This window comes from Cetorhinus maximus, chromosome 8, assembly GCF_964194155.1.
Source record: "Cetorhinus maximus chromosome 8, sCetMax3.hap1.1, whole genome shotgun sequence".
NCBI lineage: Eukaryota > Metazoa > Chordata > Chondrichthyes > Lamniformes > Cetorhinidae > Cetorhinus > Cetorhinus maximus.
The window spans coordinates 71,714,531-71,734,482 of record NC_135886.1 but is presented as its reverse complement, the minus strand read 5'-3'; the positions used below and the strand labels follow the sequence as shown (position 1 = coordinate 71,734,482).

The following is a 19,952-nucleotide window of genomic DNA, read 5'->3' as shown; positions in this document are numbered from 1 at the left end:
CACGAGGCGACCTTGTTCCAGACTTTGATCAGGTCCTGGTAAAAGACGGGCAACGCCTGCAAGGAGCCACCGAGGCCCCTCTGCTCTATAAACAGGAGCTGCACGTCATAATTCAGGCCGTGCACCTGGCGGAAGAAATAGGTTGCCAGGGCACACCATCTCAGAGGGGGCTCAATGTAAAGATATCGCTGCAGGGCCTGAAGGCAGAAAATCGGCACCTGGGTGCATAGGCACACCAGTGCCTGACCATCCTCCTTAAGTGGGAGACTCAGAACCTCAGCAGCGACCCAGTGCAGCCTTTTGTCCCAGAAGAAGTCGACGAGCATTCTTTGGAGCTTTGCGACAAAGTCCGGGGGAGGGGTCAAAGTGGCCAGCTGGTAACAGCATGGCGGCAATCAGCTGGTTTATGACCAGAACACAACCCCCAGGTAGAGGAGGCTGGCCTTGCTTCAGGTGAAAGGCCTGAGCTCCTCGGGTAGGGAATCCATCTGCCACCAACTGACCAGGAGTCCAGAACATTTGCCCCAGTTGATCCTGGCAGAGGACATGGCAGTGTAGGCCTCCTGGCACTCACGCATCCTCCGCAGGTCAGCCATGTCAGTGAACATGAGGAGCACGTCATCGACATAAGCCGAGAGGACCACCCCAATGCCTGGCCCACGCAGAACCAATCCCGACAACCTCCTCCGCAAGGGGCGCAGGAAAGGCTCCGTGCAGATGGAATACAATTAGCCAGACAAGGGCCACTCCTCTCCCAAAGCGAAGGGGCACCATCAGGGACCCGTTAACCTTAACTAGACACTCTGCGGCAGCGTACAGAAGTCAGATTCGGGCAACGAAATGCGTCCTGAACCCGAATGCTCGCAGAGTCCCGAATAAATATTCGTAATCCACACTGTCGAATGCCTTCTCCTGGTCAAGAGACAGGAAGGCTCTCGACAGACCAGTCCTCTGGGAAAAGTGGATGATGTCCCAGACCAGATTGATATTATCAAAGATGGTACAGCCCAGAACCGTGTAGGGCTGGTCAGGGTGGATGAAGTGGTCCAGCACGGTGCCAAGGCGAGAAGCCATGGCCCTGGCAAAAATCTTGTAATCCGAGCTGAGCAGAGAGACCGGGCGCCAGTTTTTAAGGAGGCGGAGATCCCCCTTCTTAGGCAGCAGGGCAAGGGGTATCTCCCTGGTAACTGAACAGCAAAATGTGACTGGGCAAGGTGCTTCTTCTTATGCCCTTGCAGGATTTAGAAGTGAATCTGAAGGTGTTTCCAGGATACTTCAGGATTCTCATCAGATATGCCTTTGTTACCAATGAAACCCAACACCTACAATAGCGATGCATGTTGGAACTCTGTATTCTCATAGATTATTTTTGTGGCCTGGAAAGGCTACGAGATGACATATGGAGCCTGCAACATTTCCTGTTTGTGGGTGGGGGAGGTTCAGTCGAAGAAATCAGTTGATGATGCCTTGCTTTGCTGGTAGTTTGTACTTCTCAGTTTATGTTTGAAGGGGGCACTGTCAGAGGTTAGGGACGGGCCTTCTCAGCAAAAGAAACAATTATTCAAGTGAACTGAAAAATGTCAGGTAACTTATATAGGAGGAAAATGCATAAGTTAAAACAATACAGCTATATTTTTGGTGGAAGGACAAGTGAGGAGTTAAATTTGATGGGGTGAAACTCAAGAATATCACTTAAGATTTTCCTTTGTTAATTTTCATGAAGTCCATTTGCTTTTGAATGGGTCCGAGCAGAATCACTGGCATGAAGCAATAAGTACCATAAATAAAATGTTACTTGTGGACAAACCTCTTTTGCGAACTCTGGTTGATAGGATTAAGAAGCTAAACTTGTTACTGTTGCATGAGCATGTGATGGGGATTAAAGAATAACATCTTTCTCACAACAAATTAACCTTTTACCCACCAAACTTTACATTGCCATTTAAGAAGAAAAACATGTTTTCGTATCAGCTAACATCAGAAAAACAGTCTGTAATGACTGTGAAGAATATGGAGCTACTGATTAAAATAAAAAATGCTTGTGTTAAAATATTCTATTAACTTTTGTGTATTCTGTATTACAATATATAGGGCACAATAGAGGATTTAGAAGGATAAGCAACACCAATGATCTACACATAAAAAAAGAGTTTTAAATCGCTTCCACTAATCATGAATTAGCGCATTAATGGCAGTTACTTTGTAATTTTCAGCAAAATCAGAAATTTACATACCAACGTTCATGGATTTAAAAACTCATCGCAATTTAAAACTTGCAGCAATTGCGATTCTTCCCCGTCAAATTTGCATCAGAAAATCTTTACTCTCAGTTTTTTAGGCACACATAATATTGAATACAGTCCTTTGGTTTAGTACTAGTTACTAATGGGTAGTAAGATCTTGGCAGTCAACCTCAGTTGCTGCTTTGGTACTACCCATGACTGTCCAGAGACCCATTTATAAATTTCAGTTTCCTTACCAAGGTCGGCAATGAGGTAAGCAAAGCTTGTTCTCCTTTCTGTCCTAGACTGAAATGCAAACTAGTGTCAATATATTTAGAACGAAGGATAATTATACTTGGCATGTTGTAAGCTAAAGTATCCAGGAGCAACAAACTGCATAATCCGTAAAGTTGTACGGGTTTGCATTAATTTTCCAACAATGAGAGACCATTGAATTGCAGACTGGAATCCCCTGTTAGGTGCACAGAAACGAAAACTGGCAAAGGGACAGTTTAGGAGGGATATCAAGAAGGACAACTTCATACAAAAAGCCATCCATAATTTGGAATAGGCTTCCAGGAAGGTTGGTAAAATGAAAACCCTTAGATTAATTCCAGAAAAAGTGACATGATGGGATGAATGCATTTCAATGGGCCAAATAAACTAGAAGAAACTATAGCAACTTTCTCGACCATTGGACATCTCAAAGTACTCTACAGTCAATTAAGTTCTTTCGAAGTGTGGTCCTGGAAACAGTCCTGAGTAACTGGACTAGCCATATAAATACTGTGGCTACAAGAGCAGATCAGAGGCTAGGAATCCTGCGACGAGTAACTCATCTCCTGACTCCCCAAAGCCTGTCCACTATCTACAAGGCACAAGCTAGGAGTGTGATGGAATTCTCTCCACTTGCCTGGATGAGTGCAGTTTCAACAAGACTCAAGAAGCTTGACACCATCCAGGACAAAGCAGCCGCTTGATTGGCACCCACCTTAAACATTCACTCCCTCTACCACCATCACACAGTGGCAACAGTGTGTACTGCCCACAAAATGCAATGCAGGAACTCGCCAAACCTCCATTGAAAGCACTTCCCAAATCTGGAACAGCTACCACCTAGAAGGACAAGGACACAGACTCATGGGAACATCACCACCTGTAAGTTCCCTTCCAAGCCATACAATACCCTGACTTGAAACTTTATTGTCTTTCCTTCACTGTTGCTGGATCAAAATCCTGGAAGTCCCTTCTTAAGAGCACTGTAAGTGCACTTACACCAGATGGACTGCAGCGGTTCAGGAAGGAGGCTCACCATCACTTTCTGAAGGGCAATTAGGGATGAGAAACACATGCTGGCCCAGCCAGCAACACCCAAATCCCGTGAAAGAATAAAAAAGAATGGGGCTAAGACTGTTCCCTCACACTTACCCTGCAATTAGGAGTAGAGTGAAATGAAGCAGCAGAATTCAGTAAATTTGATGTATGAACAAACAGAGAGATGAATAAAATTAATATAAACTTGGAATGAAATAACGTTTACCATTAAATTTGAGGAGGAACGTTGAGTATAAGTTTGTGAGATGAGCACTTAACATATCTTAGCATCAACCAACGTATTCCTATCCATCTAGACATGGCTTGTATTAAAGCAAGTAGGAGGATAATGTGTTGTTTCAGTTAAAGCCTAATTTCCATGAAGGTTTTCTCACTTATCCCTGTGTCTCCAGGGCGTTTGTGGCTTTTTGGTCAAGTTACTTCCATAAAGCAGGAAATTCAACACTAACACTAGAAAATAAGATAGATGGATAGGCTTTTAGCAATCTGTTCTCCATGATGGAGGCTTCGCTGGGTCAGTATTTTATTGAAATTAAAATGTTAGCTGTGGCTCAGTTGGGAGCGTTTTACTTTTGTGTTAAAAGGTTCTGGTTTCAAGCTCTACCCCAGGACTTGAGCATAAAAATTGAGGCCAGCATTTATTGCCCATCCCTAATTGCCCTTGAGAAGGTGATGATGAGCTGCCTTCTTGAACTGCTGTGCAGTTTGATAAACTGAGTGACGTGCTAGGCCATTTCAGAGGGCAGTTAAGAGTCAACCACATTACTGTCAGTCTGGAGTCATATGTAGGCCAAGCCAGGTAAGGACAGCAGATTTCCTTCCCTAAAGAACATTAGTGAACCAGGTGGATTTTTACAGCAATCAATTCATGGTCACCATTACTAAGGCACATTTTTAATTCCAGATTTTTATTAATTGAATTTAAATTCTAGCAGCTGCCATGGTGGGATTTGAATCCATGCCCCCAGAATAGTGGCCTGTACCTCTAGATTACTAGTCTAGTAGCATTACCACTACACTGCCACCTCCACATGATATGTCTGCCTTGTGCCTTGTGTATGATGGACAAGACTTGGGGAGTCAGGAACTGAGTTACACACCACAGGATTCCCATCCTCTAATGTACACTTGTAGCCACAGTACTTATTTGGCTAGCCCAGTTAAGTTTCATGGTCACCCCTAGGTAACCCCTCGGATGTTGATGGTGGGAGAGTCAGTGTTAGTAATGGTGTTGAATGTCAAGGGGTGATGGTTAGACTCTTGCTTGTTGGAACTGATCATTGCCTGGCACTTGTGTAGCACGAATGTTACTTGCCATTGATAATCCCAAACGAAAATTAGACACAAAGCAGCTTCAAAGACACTGCCGGGTGCAATAAATAGTCAGTAACTGAAAGGGTGTTTCAACATGAAGGTGCCCTGTCGACAACATTTTTAAACATTTAAGTAAAAAAACAATAAAAGCAGACAAGCCACCACTGTTGGGGGGAGTGAAATCCCACTACAGGACGAGCTTTGTCTCCATCACACCCAGGCAGTCAGAGAAGTCCTGTGAGCCTGCCTGGCATGCTGGGCCCCAATGTGCCCAGCTGGGTCCCTGATTCCAGGTAGTTGATCTGCCCCCCCCCCCCCCCCCACAAAACCCCACTCCCGGCCAGTCAGGCAACTGGAGGCCAACTGGAAAATCCCAGATTGTCTATCATTAGCCATGCTCATAATAAGCCAAACTGACTGCCTGACGTGGGGGTGATAACCTTGCCGGACTCCAGGTCTGACTCCCCAAAATGGCTAGCGTTGGAAACGGTGCCAGGAAATCAGCAGGTGGCTGGCATCAATATTTTGGGGCCTTGACCACCTCGGTCCTGACCTCAGCAGGACCCAAAAATCCTGCCCAAGGATTTTTTAGGTTAGATGGGGTCTGTTCCAGGTTCTGACACTACATGGTGAGCTCTAGGCATGCCCATTGCAATTTCAATGCTCCACCAATAAAGGCCAGGGAGCGGGCTTACTGTCCAATCAGGGATGGCAGGTGGATTCCCAGAGCTGGAGGGTCAATGTGAGGCCTCCAGCACTCAGAGATCAGCAGCCCCACCAGCTGAGGTGGGAGCTACATATGTGAACATGAAGACTGCGAGGGACAAGTGAAGTAAGTTAATTTTCTTTTCTAAAAATACATAGCTGCCTGGCCAAGATCCTGGAAGGGCAACCCCTCCAGGGAACGCCCAGTGGCTCCAGCTGCGGCTGGGCTGCCATTATGGGTCTGACAGGGAAGGTCCCTCATGTAATCCATAGACACAACCCCACACTTTCTCCTCTGCCTACCATGTGGGCTGCCTGCATAAATGGGTTTTCATAGGCCCTTTATTGGCCTCAATTGGCTAGTTTCCACTTGCCTGCAGACAGTCAATGTGTCCCCAAGCCGTCCTCATTAAAAATGGCTCAGGGCCGGGGTCTGGCAGCAAACAGCAGGGGGTCCAGCGGCGCCCGCCTGCCTCAAATCTGGATCCCAACCCTTTTAAAAAATCTAGCCCTTGATATATGCCAAAAACTGGTCATGGAAAGTTACACAGGTAATCTAGAGCATTCTTTGTGAATTTATCTGTGAAGATGCAGTTCCTCACTTTTGCTCTTGTAAGCAGTGCCGAGTACCTAAACTTATATAAGGAGGTAGCGGTGGGTTGACCACATCCTTCTTCGAGAGTGTCGTCATCTCCATTGGCCCCTTTGGGCCTGCTCTTCCTCTTCCACCAACATTGTATATAGAGAAGTTCACCTAGGGAAACCAATGTTCAATTTTCTTCTTCACTGTCATAAAGTTGATTAGAAAGTCACTTGCTTGGCCAGGTTACAGTCCATCTCAGTAGATCAGAAGGGGAAGAAAATACTGAAAAATATTCAGACAATACTGATTGATGGTAAAGGTTGTCCAAGTAATGGGCTCCTTTAAATAGAAATTCTAATATATCCTGGCAAGTTACATCATCTCATTTTTAAGGCTGTCAGTTAGATAGAGCACAGTGGGGGTGAGTATTATGGAAATTCTGACAAGTCACATCATCCTGCTGTAATCTTTTTTAAAATATTAACACTGCTAAAGGAATGGGTGGGAGGAAGGGTCCCTCCCAGTTCTGAAATTGTTTTGGTCTGAAAACAGTATAAAAACTTGGCATGAATGCATCCCTCCCCAACTTTCACCACATTATTGAGTCCGGCATCACTATTACAACATACGTGCACTGAATTCAAAAAGAAAAATTGGACCAAGGTCTTGAAGACAGTGTTTTTAAATTAAGGAAACTGGTGGTGAGATGGCATGAGTTTCAGAGGCTGGGAGCACAGTGACTGAAAGATCAGTTGTGCAGTAGTGCTCCTGAGGAGGGCATAGTTGGTGGACATCATATAGCTAGTGTCAGAAATGATCATGGATGGATTTGAAAATGGGGAGGGTCTTGTAATCAACTGGATGGATGATAGGAAGCAAGTGGAACTTGATAAGAACAGTGTAATGAAGAGTAGAATTGTATTCAGGTCTCAGCAGCAGTGGGTAGATGTGGGGCAGAGGTAGATAATGTTTTAGGGTGAAAGAAAAGCATCTTGTTAGAATATCAGGCATAGAAGAAGAAGATTAGATGAGTTGGCAGCTGTAGAGGTTTATGGTGTTTAGGTCAAAAGCAGGTACTGTTCTTAGCCAAAGGTGATAGCCTTGGTTTCATTAACACTAAAGGAAAATGCAACTGATACAGGTCTTGATATCAGACAAAGAAAAGCAACAGCAGCAGAATAATGGGTTGAAGCAGAGCGTACAGTTGGTACATGTACATTGGTGTACATGTGCAAAGTGCCTGCTTACTTATGGTGATGGTACCAGTGGACAGCATTGAAATGATGTAGAAGAGGGAATCAATGATGGATCGCCTGAAGGAAGAAGAATGTAACTATAAAGGCATCCATCAAAATGGTTAAAGGAGATGTAAGAGTCAGACCTTTATCGAGTTTGGACTTGGCACTGCAGAGGAAGTATGCCTAAACCAAGAGTCCCGAGCCCGGTTCTAAGTTGTGCCTTTGACCTAATTAGCATTTAATGGATGAGTTGCTGGTGCCTGTTGCGCCTCCACAGACTGCTGGTGAATAATAGTCAGGAATGTGGATCACAGCATCAGACCTGCTGCATTCAGAAAAATGTGGTCCACATGTAACCTTTTAAAGGGGCTGCTGCAGGCTGCCAGCAAAAAGGTAAAATTTTTAGAAACGCTTAACCTGATGTGTAGCACTGCTTCTCCCAGCTCTGCTGCAGTGGTAAAAACCATCACCAACCTTGACTCGGCTCCCAGCCTGATCACCCCTTTGCCCCCCAATTGCTTCTCCCCACATTGACAGAGCCTAGTTGAGAGCCACATGATGCAGTAATTGAAATTATCTTTGCTGGCTAGCAGTCTGCAGGCACCCAGCACATATAATTGAGTAGCATTTATGGAGCAGTTAGGTAAGCAAAGAATTGAATAGAATAAAAGGTTATGCTGCAAGAATTAGAGGGTTGGGAGGAAGCTTGTGTGAACCATGAACACCAGTATGCAACTTAGTTTAACTTCTCATCTGAAGGATAGGCCCACCAGAGTGTGCCAGGCTCTCTTTGGGGGCAGGAATGAATTATTAGTGATTCTTTGCATGTAATAAAATTCTTGAAATCAGTTTTTCTATGCTCTAAGTGTTGTGGTGATTGATGTGGCACCTCTTTTACACTTAACAAATGAAATCCACTCATTCTAATGCTGAATGCAAATTGTATTGTGTAAGTGGGCAAGAAAAATCTCAGACTGTGGTGCACAATACACTCAATATGGTGAAGGTAGCTAAAGTTAAATTAAATGTTTTTGTGCTCACCTCACTACAATAAAATGCAATCAATCCTTTTAAAACTTTCCTTCTTTGAAAAAGAAATGAAACATAAATACTGCACTTGGGGGAAATTCAATTAAGAAAAGTTATTATTTGTTAAGTTTAGTTATTCCAGGTAATTGAGAGGCCAAGGTCATTTCTTCAGCAGTTATCAATAAAACTTTAATCTTTATAGTTTCAGATAGACACATGAAGCCAGGTGACTAACGGGAGCAACAGGCATTTGAAGCAGAATTTTGATTTGGAAGCATGCTGTAAGGACGCAAGATCTATTTTGAGTAAAACCTTTTGAGTTTCACAATGGCTAACACTGCCATGCAATTGGTAGCCTTGATTGTGTGCATAATCGGCATGGTTGGGACATTATCAGCTACTATTATGCCCCACTGGAGGATCACAGCACACATTGGAGCAAATGTTGTAACTGCTATTGTCTATATGAAAGGGCTGTGGTGGGCATGTGCCATGTTCAGCACTGGCATCTTCCAATGTGAAACCTACAACTCTGTCCTGGAACTTCCAGCACATCTCCAAGCTGCCCGTGCCATGATGGTCATCTCCGTTGCTCTCTCATTGCTTGCTATAACAATCTCCGTGGTTGGTATGAAATGCACCGTGTGTGCCAAGGATTCTCCAATAAAAGACAAGATTGCTGGCACTGGAGGAGTTTTCTTTATCGTAGCTGGGCTAATGGGTTTGGTGCCAGTAGCATGGACAATGAATGGCGTGATACTGAATTTCCATGACCCACTAATTCCAGGTGACCTCAAGTTTGAAATTGGTGAGTCCTTGTACCTCGGGGTTGTTGCCGCTATGCTGACCATCATTGGAGGAGTCATGCTGTCCCTGTCATTTATAGGTAGGAGAGTTGAGCCGTACAGTAGGCGGCCAATGTCCTACCAGAATCCCGCAACCAACCGTTCAGCTCCTGCACCATCTGTTCCTTCAAAAGCAGCAAAATCGGAATTCAACTCTTACAATCTGACTGGTTATGTGTAGTTTTGAATTGTGCATTGATTGGCAGTGTGTGGATCACAGTGGAATTACTTTACAGAATAATTATAAAGATTATTCTTTATAACGTGATATCTTTCTTTGAGGGAATAATTTACATAATTTCATTGCGGAGATCTTTGCTTGATAAAGATTAAAATTTCCCTTGATCCATAAAGGATAAAGATGATTGTATACTTTTTCAATAAAAAAAATCTCTGCTATCTCACTGTTTTGAAAATGGAACAGGCAATTTACTAGGACTGCAGAATAACAGGTTAGTTAGAATGGAGCATGAAGTAGTATAATTTCTTCCTTTCTTAAGATCCTGCTTTTACTGCAAATCATTCTTATGCGGAGAGCTGATGGGTAAATAGCTCAAGAGGCCTGAACATCTTAGAAATATTTTTAGTGTAGGAGAAAAGGTAGCGTCAGGTTGAACTTCATTCAATTTTTCCAAGGGAAAACGATGGACTTTATATTTTCTTTGTGAATGTTTTTTTTTACAGAGGCAGGGGAGGTGTAAGGGGGAAGATTGGACAGAATCTTACTGCCTTTAAAGATTTCCTGAGGGGATCAAAAGCAGGTCCTAACCCCATTGGTGATGCCTAGCTGTGAGCTCCATGATTTTACTGGAGGTGGCCAATTATGAGGCTGCCTCCAGGAACACCATCTAATTAAGGAAGCCAGGTAGACCAGGCACCCAGATGGCCTATTGGGTGGGCCCACAGAGATGTCCTGCTGGCCAGCTCCACTGGGAGAGACAGAGACATCCTCTGAAAATGTGTGAAACTTTAAGAATTATTTGTGGTCACAGCTGCTAGGCCATTATCATGGAGTGTGGCAAGGATAAATGAAGGAGGCCTCACTGGCCACCCACAGCCTATAGCTGGGACCCTGCCTCCTGGCATCAGCCGGGCTTTACCCATGGCCTGGGGACTGTCGCTGCTGGTAGGATCGCAGAAGCATTCCCACTCTACCCCCAAGTGGTCAATTAATTGCCACTAACTGGCTACCTGCTGCTGCAAGGTGATAGCCATTTACCTTCTGGTAAAATCACCCGAATACTGGAATGCATTTGGTGGTTGTCCCAATGCGCTATTCTGCAAATTCTCACCCTCCTCACCCGCCTCTAAAGTCACCTCCATGTGGCTGGTAAGATCCTGCCCATTGTGTCTAATCCACATCTGTGCATATAGCAAAAAGAAGCAGCATCTCATCATTGACCCAATAGCAGTGGCCAATGGCCTCCAGCTCCCTCAAAGACAGTGGACAGTGCTCAACCAAGTCTGCACAGGGCAAGGAAGAGTTGGCTATCTGCACCACAAGTAGAAGATGAGGGTTGACCACAGGATGATTATGGCTGTGGGTCCCAGGCCATGGGATAAATTATATTAACCTACTCGCTAAGGTCTGTTGTCGGACACATTCACTTTTTTACATCTCAGGAGGGCACTCCATAAATAGACAGCTCATTATCAGCTTTTCCCATCATGTAGAAGGAGAATTACATGACAATTTTAAAACATTTTTTTTTTCCAAATGTCTTCATTGATCATTTTTGGAAGGACCATATAAGGATATAGAATTAAAAGGATGCCCATTTGGCTCATTGAAGCTCATCGTTCTAGTTTACTAAAGCTCCCTTTCTAGCATGTGTCTTCCGGTTGAATGTCCTCAATGAATTTTCCTCTCCTACCTTATTTAGGATATACTCGAAACAATCAGCATTTCAGCAAAAACATTTATCTGCTCTCTCTTTAAACCTGCTCTTGTTATATTAAATTGATGTTCTCTGTTGCAAAGTTCCTGGTTGAATTTGAATATACAAACTACCCAATTTACATGTTGTTTAATATTCCATATTATGTACACTAATGTCATCCATATGGCCTGATTTATTATACACCCAACTTCACTTCTGAAGTCCTGGAAGTGTTGTCAAATGCTGGGGGTCCAGTGTAATAGCTCCCTACCTAATTTTCCTGCCCTACCTACCCAAGTTACCCAGTCCTGCCTATGCCAGAACAAAATGTGTAGTTTGTTTAATTTCAATGAATGCTTTGATGTTTTTTTTTCTGAATTCAAACATCTGATGATCTTACAATGTGGAAAAGCCAATATCTCACCTTAATTAATATGTGTAAATAGGTAATTCAACAAAGACAGATCAAGGTAATCTCATGGAGAATCTTAAAGTGCTTTTTATAGTCGGTAATTCAAAAGTAGGTTCGTTTTGCGACAATGTAAAAGAATTAATAATCTTTTGAATTATGTAATACCTGAATGTAACAGTGCAACATCAAATTTCTTAAACTGGCCACCCATGATATTATTTGTACAGTGATGCAGACGTTCAATAGAATGGTGTCTTATTGGAAAGCAGTTGAACAATTTTATGAATATTTGTTACATCTTATCACAATATTAAACATTACTTCGATAATAAAAGTGTCACTGGAGAGCTCCCCAATGTTTCAGTGTGTAATTGAGCTGTATATACAGTACATAGTCATACAGGCCATCGGGCTCAATCCCTGCTCTGTAGATTTAGCTGATCTCAGCCAGGGAGGCAGTACGGAAAATTTAGCTGAGAAAAACTCAGCTGGACTCACGTCTATGATTGGCATCCAATTTTTTTCTGTGAAACAGCATCAGGCACATATTGGATGAAGAGAGGTGGGTCTTGTGTGTGAAGGCTTTTATAGTAGTATGGTTTGGCCGTACTCACTACTTAGAATCACATGTGAAAAATAGCCACTTGGGTGAGATATTGGAAAACCCTTGTGTTATTGAACTTTGTATGCCAGTGTGAAAGTGTCATTGAAGAGCAGGTAATACTTGATATATGTGTTTGTATTAAAACCAAGCAGCTTGTGAAATCTATAGGTTTAATTATTGAGGCAAAAATGTCTCCATAGAGTTGGATGAAACATCATAATTTACTCAGTCTTTGTTTTTGCGATTTGTGGTGACAAAATAACGTCAAAGACAGCATAAAGCTTTCCAGAGCATCTGTCATGTTATGTGTATTCCATAATGAGTACCTGGACCACACTTTATTCACAGGAATTCCCATGTCACAGTGGCATGAGTTGACTACTCAACTAATAACACCTTGGCTAATACCCGATTGTCTTCAGTTCAATCCACTACAATATAGAAAAAACAGCATGTTATGGCTAAATCTAATGTGGACATTATGTCGTGTTCTTATACCTCAAAGAAATACTTTGATACATATTTGTTCTGTACCATTCCAACAGCACATATGGAATCTTCACCTCACCAAGAGTGTGCCATCTCAGCATACTTGGGTTCTGGAGCTCAGACGATGAGATGCTCTCATTTAGTGGGTGATTTTAGAAAAGTAGAATTGCCTTGTAGAATTAAAATGTGTGTATCTTCTTAATGACTTTTATGAAGTATCACATGCACATGAATATTTTTTAAACACTTGCTCACAACAAATTCAACAATGAATACTCATGATCAATTCCTCAGGGAAAAATAAGAATGTAAGCAACAGGAGCAGGAAAAGTTCATACGGCCCATCAAGCCTGTTCCACCTTTCGATATGATCATGGCTGATTTTTGGCTTCAACTCCACTTTTCTGTCTGCTCCCCATATCCCTTTGTTTCCTAAGAAGCCAAAAATCTGTCCTCCTCAGCCTTAAATGTATTAATTGCTGGAGCATCCACAACCCTCTGGGGTAGAGAACTCCAAAGGTTCACAACGCTTTGAGTGAGGAAATTTCTTCTCATCTCAGTCCTAAATGATCGTCCCTTTACCTGAGACTGTGCTGCCATGTTCTAGATTCCCCAGGCAAGGGAAACAACCTCATGGTGTCTACCCTGTCAAGACCCTTCAGAATCTTGTATTTTTCAATGAGATTGCATCTCACTAAACTTCAGAGAATATAGATCCAATTTACTCAGCCTTTCATAAGAACATAAGAACATAAGAACTAGGAGCAGGATTAGGCACATCAGCCCCTCGAGCCTGCCCCGCCTTTCAATACAATCATGGCTGATCTCATTTCGGCCTCAACTCCAATTTCCCGCCCTCTCCCCATAACCTTTCAGTCAGTTACTAATTAAAAATCTGTCTATATCCTCTTTAAATTTATTCAGTGTCCCGGCATCCACTGCACTCTGAGGTAGTGAATTCCATAGATTTACGACCCTTTGAGAATATGACCTATCATCATATGATAACACACTCAGCCCAGAAACTGGTCTACTGAACCTTCACTGTACTCCCAAAAACAAGCAAATGAAACAGTATCTAGTTCATAATATAGATTTTGAGCCCATGACTTTCATTCTCAAGACTTCTCAATACAAAATGACCAGTGAGTTACACCAATTTATTCTGTGAGTTCTAAACTAGTTATCATAACATATGATGTGAAATATTCAAAATCATAATGTTCCTTTTTTCTAGGCATAAGAAAAGAAGTTTCAAGATATTAACTAAGGAACATTTTAAAATGGACGAAAATATTTTCCCTTAAAGCTATGGGAAATCCTGTTGTTACTGTTGGTTTGTTTATCAGGTTGTGTTGTAATAGGAAATTAATATGCTTTGCAGTTTAACTTTATTCAATTTCTAACACGTTTGTTAAGAGAATAACATTTTTAAAAATGTAAATTCACTGAAAATGAGCAATTGTGATGAACAATCTTTTACTGATTGCAATAAAATATTCTAATCATGTTTCTTGTCTTACATTTGCATCACTTCTATCAGCAATGACTTAAATTGGAATTGATACAGGTTCATTGAATCTGCTCCTCTTTGCCACTGCTGATAGGTCAGGAATAGATTCCCAGGCTGCCCATCCTACATTGAATCATGGATTGGATTCCTGTGCTGCTTCCTTCAGTCAGATAGGCTTTGGGTTAGAGTTCTAGAGAAATTTGTTGTGAGTGGATGAACTAAATAAAGCTATAGGGCTGCTAAACATAGTCTGATATGCTGCCACTACCATCAGTTATATTAACTGACCTAAATCAAACAGATTATGGGTAACTTCACCTCATCCAGATTATGGATGACTGGCCTCACAGATTATTGGTGACTTCACATCACTCATATTCTGCTATCACTGGTAATCAGGCAGCAGACATCTAAATCATTACACTGGTTAGGTGCCAGGACTGCATATTATTTGTCACTGAACTTTAAGGTTTACTCTACGCCCAACAAGCTCAATTGCTAATTGCAAGACCTAGCACAGGAAGATTCCATAACAAGAATGCAAAAAGCTCATTCGCTTTCAGAATGTATCTGAATTCTATGGGGGTCCCTCATGGTATACTTGAAATCTTTCTCATTTTCAGATACAAATGGGCAAAGTGTCTGCTACACATGCTTTGTCAATTAGTATCAGGTGGTGAGCAATACTCCCTTTAAATTGTAGTTGTGTATGGCCCACTATTTTACTGCATGGTTCCTTTAAATTTTTTGCATGGTATATTAATAGAGCAAAGCCTGCAGGCTGCTTTGTGGCCATGTGCCTGTGTAGCAGATCAGGAACATTGGTGGTAAATGACCTGTCGAGATCATTTACAAATTTACTTTGATGACCGCAGCTGGAACAGCAATGCTTCTCCTGGGCTCACAGTAAAACTCTAACATCCCACTGAACCCCTTCCCTCTTGCTTCTACCTCGCCAGCTCCACACCCCTGACCCGCTGGAGGATTTCCCATTTTACAGCATCATAGGTTGTAGTAGGTGACTGCTTGACAGCTACAACTTACCAGAAGAACATTCATGAGGCCCAGGCTTCAAAATGGCTCAGGCCTCATGGCAGCATGTGTGGACAGGTGGAGCAGTGACTGTAACAACTTCATGTCTGCTTTGGGAACTCCTTTAAAGCTACGACCAACATACCAAACATTCTTGTTGAAAATGGTAGTTGAAGGACTAATGCTGAGATATCAGGACAAGATGCCGCTGCTGTTTCTTGGTCGGATCAGCAGCCATGAATGCAGAGCTCTCCAACGTGAAAATAATGCTTTTTCTTCTTCATATAATGTGGAATCTGTGCTACAACATGAATGCGTCATGGCTGTTCCCTGGATAATGGCCACTGCTGTATTTAATGATATTTTTGTAATCAGGTATCATCTGACTTTTAAATAAAAACAGAAAATGCTGGACACACTCAGCAGATCTGGCAGCATCTGTGGAGAGAGAGCCTGCATTAATGTTTTGAGTCCGATATGACTTCTTAGGACCAATTGAATTTTAGCTGAGTGCAAATATTTTCTCTTTATAAAGTCCAAAAGGTCAAGATGAAGAGCCCTGATGCCTACATTGATTCCACGTACTGTTCTTTGGACTTGAGTGAACCTTGAGTCCAGTGAAAGCTGCATGTTCTGTGCTTCTGATGCCTATTTTCCACAAAAACTGTGATGAAAGTGTTACACCTTACTAACATGCTGGTTGTCACCTCCCTGATGTATGTACTTGGAAGAATGCCACATGTGGCAGAGGTGTCCTTGGAAGGCTTGGATTGATGTGTTGGCATGAAAGCTTCATGCTAACCTTCGTATCGACAAAGTGAGGAGTCCCTGATCCAAGTTTGTGCAGATCAAGGGCCAGCAAGTGGCAAAGTCATTAGTGAGCTGGAGAGTTCAAAGGCAGGAATCTTTTGATATATATATATATTAATATATATATAAAAAAAGAAACGTAAATTCTGCACTTTGTGGAAGCTCAATTAAGAAAAGTTATTATTTGTTCTTAGTTACTCCAGGTAATTGAGAGGCCAAGGTCATTTCTTCAGCAGTTATCAATAAAACTTTAATCTTTATGGTTTCAGATAGACACATGAAGCCAGGTGACTAACGGGAGCAACAGGCATTTGAAGCAGAATTTTGATTTGGAAGCATGCTGTAAGGACGCAAGATCTATTTTGAGTAAAACCTTTTGAGTTTCACAATGGCTAACACTGCCATGCAATTGGTAGCCTTGATTGTGTGCATAATCGGCATGGTTGGGACATTATCAGCTACTATTATGCCCCACTGGAGGATCACAGCACACATTGGAGCAAATGTTGTAACTGCTATTGTCTATATGAAAGGGCTGTGGTGGGTATGTGCCATGTTTAGCACTGGCATCTTCCAGTGTGATACCTACAATTCTGTCCTGGAACTTCCAGCAGATCTCCAAGCTGCCCGTGCCATGATGGTCATCTCCGTTGCTCTCTCATTGCTTGCTATAACAATCTCCGTGGTTGGTATGAAATGCACCGTGTGTGCCAAGGATTCTCCAATAAAAGACAAGATTGCTGGCACTGGAGGAGTTTTCTTTATCGTAGCTGGGCTAATGGGTTTGGTGCCAGTAGCATGGACAATGAATGGCGTGATACTGAATTTCCACGACCCACTAATTCCAGGTGACCTCAAGTTTGAAATTGGTGAGTCCTTGTACCTCGGGGTCGTTGCTGCTATGCTGACTATCATTGGAGGAGTCATGCTGTCCCTATCATTTATAGGTAGGAGAGTTGAGCCGTACAGTAGGCGACCAATGTCCTACCAGAATCCCGGAACCAACCGTTCAGCTCCTGCACCATCTGTTCCTTCAAAAGCAGCAAAATCGGAATTCAACTCTTACAATCTGACTGGTTATGTGTAGTTTTGAATTGCGCATTGATTGGCAGTCTGTGGATCAGAGTGGAATTACTTTACAGAGTAATTATAAAAATTATTCTTTATAACGTGATATCTTTCTTTGAGGGAATAATTTACATAATTTCATTGTGAAGCTCTTTGCTTGATAAAGATTAAAAATCCTTCCATCCATAAAGGATAAAGATGATTGTATACTTTTTCACTAAAAAAATCTCTGCTATCTCACTGTTTTGAAAATGGAACAGGTAGTTTACTAGGACTGCAGTATAACAGGTTAGTTAGAATGGAGCTTGAAGTAGTATCATTTCTTTCTTTCTTAAGATCCTGCTTTTACTGCAAATCATTCTTACGTGGAGAGCTGGTGGGTAAATAGCTCAAGAGGCCTGAACATTTTAGAAATATTTTTAGTGTAGGAGAAAAGGTAGTCTCAGGTTGAACTTCATTTCATTTTTCCAAGGGAAAACGATGGACTTTATATTTTCTTTGTGAATGTTTTTTTTTATACAGGTGGGGGAGGGGTAAGGGGACAGAATCTTACTGCCTTTAAAGATTTCCTGAGGGGAGCAAAATCAGGTCTTAATCCCTCTGGTGATGCCTAGCTGTGAGCTCCATGATTTTACTGGAGGTGGCCAATTATGAGGCCGCCTCCAGGAACACCATCTAATTAAGGAAGCCAGGTAGACCAGGCACCCAAATAGCCTACTGGAGAATACAGGAACGCATTGGGTGGCTGACCCAATGTGCTATTCCGCAAATTAACCTACTCGCCAAGATTTGTTCATTTCATTTCTCCATTCAACATCTCAGAGGTCACTCCATAAATACACAGCTCATTACAAGCTTTTCCCATAATATGAAAAGTGTATTACATGACAATTTAAAAATTTTTTTTTCCAAATATCTTCATGAGATAGGGTTTGATCATTTTTCAAAGGAGCATTTCAAAATGTAGGATGAAAAGAAAGCCCATTTGACCCATTGAAACTCATCGTTCCAGTTTACTAAAGTGTTGTCAAATGCTGGGGGGCCAGTATAATAGCTCCCTATCTAATTTTCCTGCCCTACCTACCCAAGTTACCCAGTCCTGCCTATGCCAGAACAAAATGTGTAGTTTGTTTAATTTCAATGAATGCTTTGATGTTTTTTTTTCTGAATTCAAACATCTGATGATCTTACAATGTGGAAAAGCCAATATCTCACCTTAATTAATATGTGTAAATAGGTAATTCAACAAAGTCAGATCAAGGTAATCTCATGGAGAATCTTAAAGTGCTTTTTATAGTTGGCAATTCAAAAGTAGGTTCGTTTTGCGACAATGTAAAAGAATTAATAATCTTTTGAATTATGTAATATCTGAATGTAACAGTGCAACATCAAATTTCTTAAACTGGCCACCTATGATATTTGTACAATGATGCAGGCGTTCAATGGAATGGTGTCTTATTAGAAAGTAGTTGAACAATTTTATGAATATTTGTTACATCTTATCACAATATTAAACATTACTTCGATAATAAAAGTGTCACTGGAGAGCTTCCCAATGGTTCAGTGTGTAATTGAGCTGTACATACAGTACATAGTCATACAGGCCATCGGGCTCAATCCCTGCTCTGTAGATTTAGCTGATCTCAGCCAGGGAGGCAGTACGGAAAATTTAGCTGAGAAAAACTCAGCTGGACTCACGTCTATGATTGGCATCCAATTTTTTTTGTGAACAGCATCGGGCACATACTGGATGAATTCAGGTGGGTCCTGTGTGTGAAGGCTTTTATAGTAGTATGGTTTGGCCTTACTCACTACTTAGAATCACATGTGAAAAATAGCCACTTGGGTGAGATATTGGAAAGCCCTTGTGTTAGTGAACTTTGTATGCCAGTGTAAAAGTGTCATTGAAGAGCAGGTAATACTTGATATATGTGTTTGTATTAAAACCAAGCAGTTGATGAAATCTATAGGTTTAATTATTGAGGCTAAAATGTGTCCATTGGTTTGGATTAAACATCATCATTCAGTCATGCCTGGATTGTCGCACAACAGTCAGCCCCTTTGTCATTGTGAAAATGGCGGACGAGGCTGGAAATTGGAAGTCCAGCCCCTGAGCACAGCACCTACCATTTTCATTTGGGTGGATTGCATTTCTTGCATGCGCTTTTCATGGAGGCATCTGCCCATTAAAATCAGAAGCTGCCCCCACTCATAATTTTGGTGTGAAGCACAAATTGTGCAGCTTAGACTTGGTAGGTCTGAACTTTGTGGAGTGTTTTGGTAGTGTACTTGTTTGGCGAGGTGAATGGGCCCCTTTGAATTTGCTCTGAAGCTGTACTTACTGCCCCAGAAATGGCAAAAACTCAATACGAACTGTCTGTTTTAAACCGAATAGAGGAGCTGGGTGGAACTGCTGGACTAGGCAGGGCAATATTATTTTCCCCAACTGACTCATGCACCTTGGTGCCAGGGAGAACTTTGTACTTGAGGAGGGCACATTGCGTTTTGTGCAAAGGAAAAAAGCAGATGGGCCCGGTACCGCCACACATAGATACCATGGAAGCCAGCAAACATGAGTAGCTGGAGGGCAGAGGGAGGGCACAAGATCAGGAGGCAGAGGCAGCACCACATGCACCAGGAAGGAGGAGGAGTAGAGGGAGGACAATTAGTTATTACACTGTGGGATGGCTTTACTGATCCCAGGAATCCTACCTCAGTATGACAGAGAACCGGTGTCAAAGTCGACTGAGGTTAAGATGTGAAATGTGACATTGATAAGTTGCATGTTCCACCAACAACCTATACCGCAGTCTATCAACCCCCATGCCCTGACAGTGGCTGTAAGGGTAACTGTTGCTCTCAATTTTTATGCC

The 19,952-nt window shown here is 42.2% G+C and overlaps 2 protein-coding genes across 2 annotated transcripts; both read left to right on the top strand.

The window, feature by feature from the left end:
* The first annotated feature begins 4,335 nt into the window (after positions 1-4,335).
* Positions 4,336-11,913, top strand: LOC144683712 (claudin-2-like). The gene is made up of 2 exons (XM_078547018.1): positions 4,336-4,356; positions 8,629-11,913. Exon 2 carries the CDS (start codon positions 8,754-8,756, stop codon positions 9,450-9,452), a length of 699 nt encoding a protein of 232 aa, XP_078403144.1. The 5' UTR covers positions 4,336-4,356; positions 8,629-8,753; the 3' UTR covers positions 9,453-11,913.
* A 3,859-nt stretch (positions 11,914-15,772) lies between these two features.
* Positions 15,773-18,515, top strand: LOC144683711 (claudin-2-like). The gene is made up of 2 exons (XM_078547017.1): positions 15,773-16,018; positions 16,281-18,515. Exon 2 carries the CDS (start codon positions 16,400-16,402, stop codon positions 17,096-17,098), a length of 699 nt encoding a protein of 232 aa, XP_078403143.1. The 5' UTR covers positions 15,773-16,018; positions 16,281-16,399; the 3' UTR covers positions 17,099-18,515.
* The last annotated feature ends 1,437 nt before the right edge of the window (positions 18,516-19,952 follow it).

Coding starts and splice junctions, on each gene's coding strand:
- LOC144683711 (XM_078547017.1), top strand. CDS start 16,400: ATGGCTAACACTGCCATGCAATTGGTAGCCTTGATTGTGTGCATAATC.
- LOC144683712 (XM_078547018.1), top strand. CDS start 8,754: ATGGCTAACACTGCCATGCAATTGGTAGCCTTGATTGTGTGCATAATC.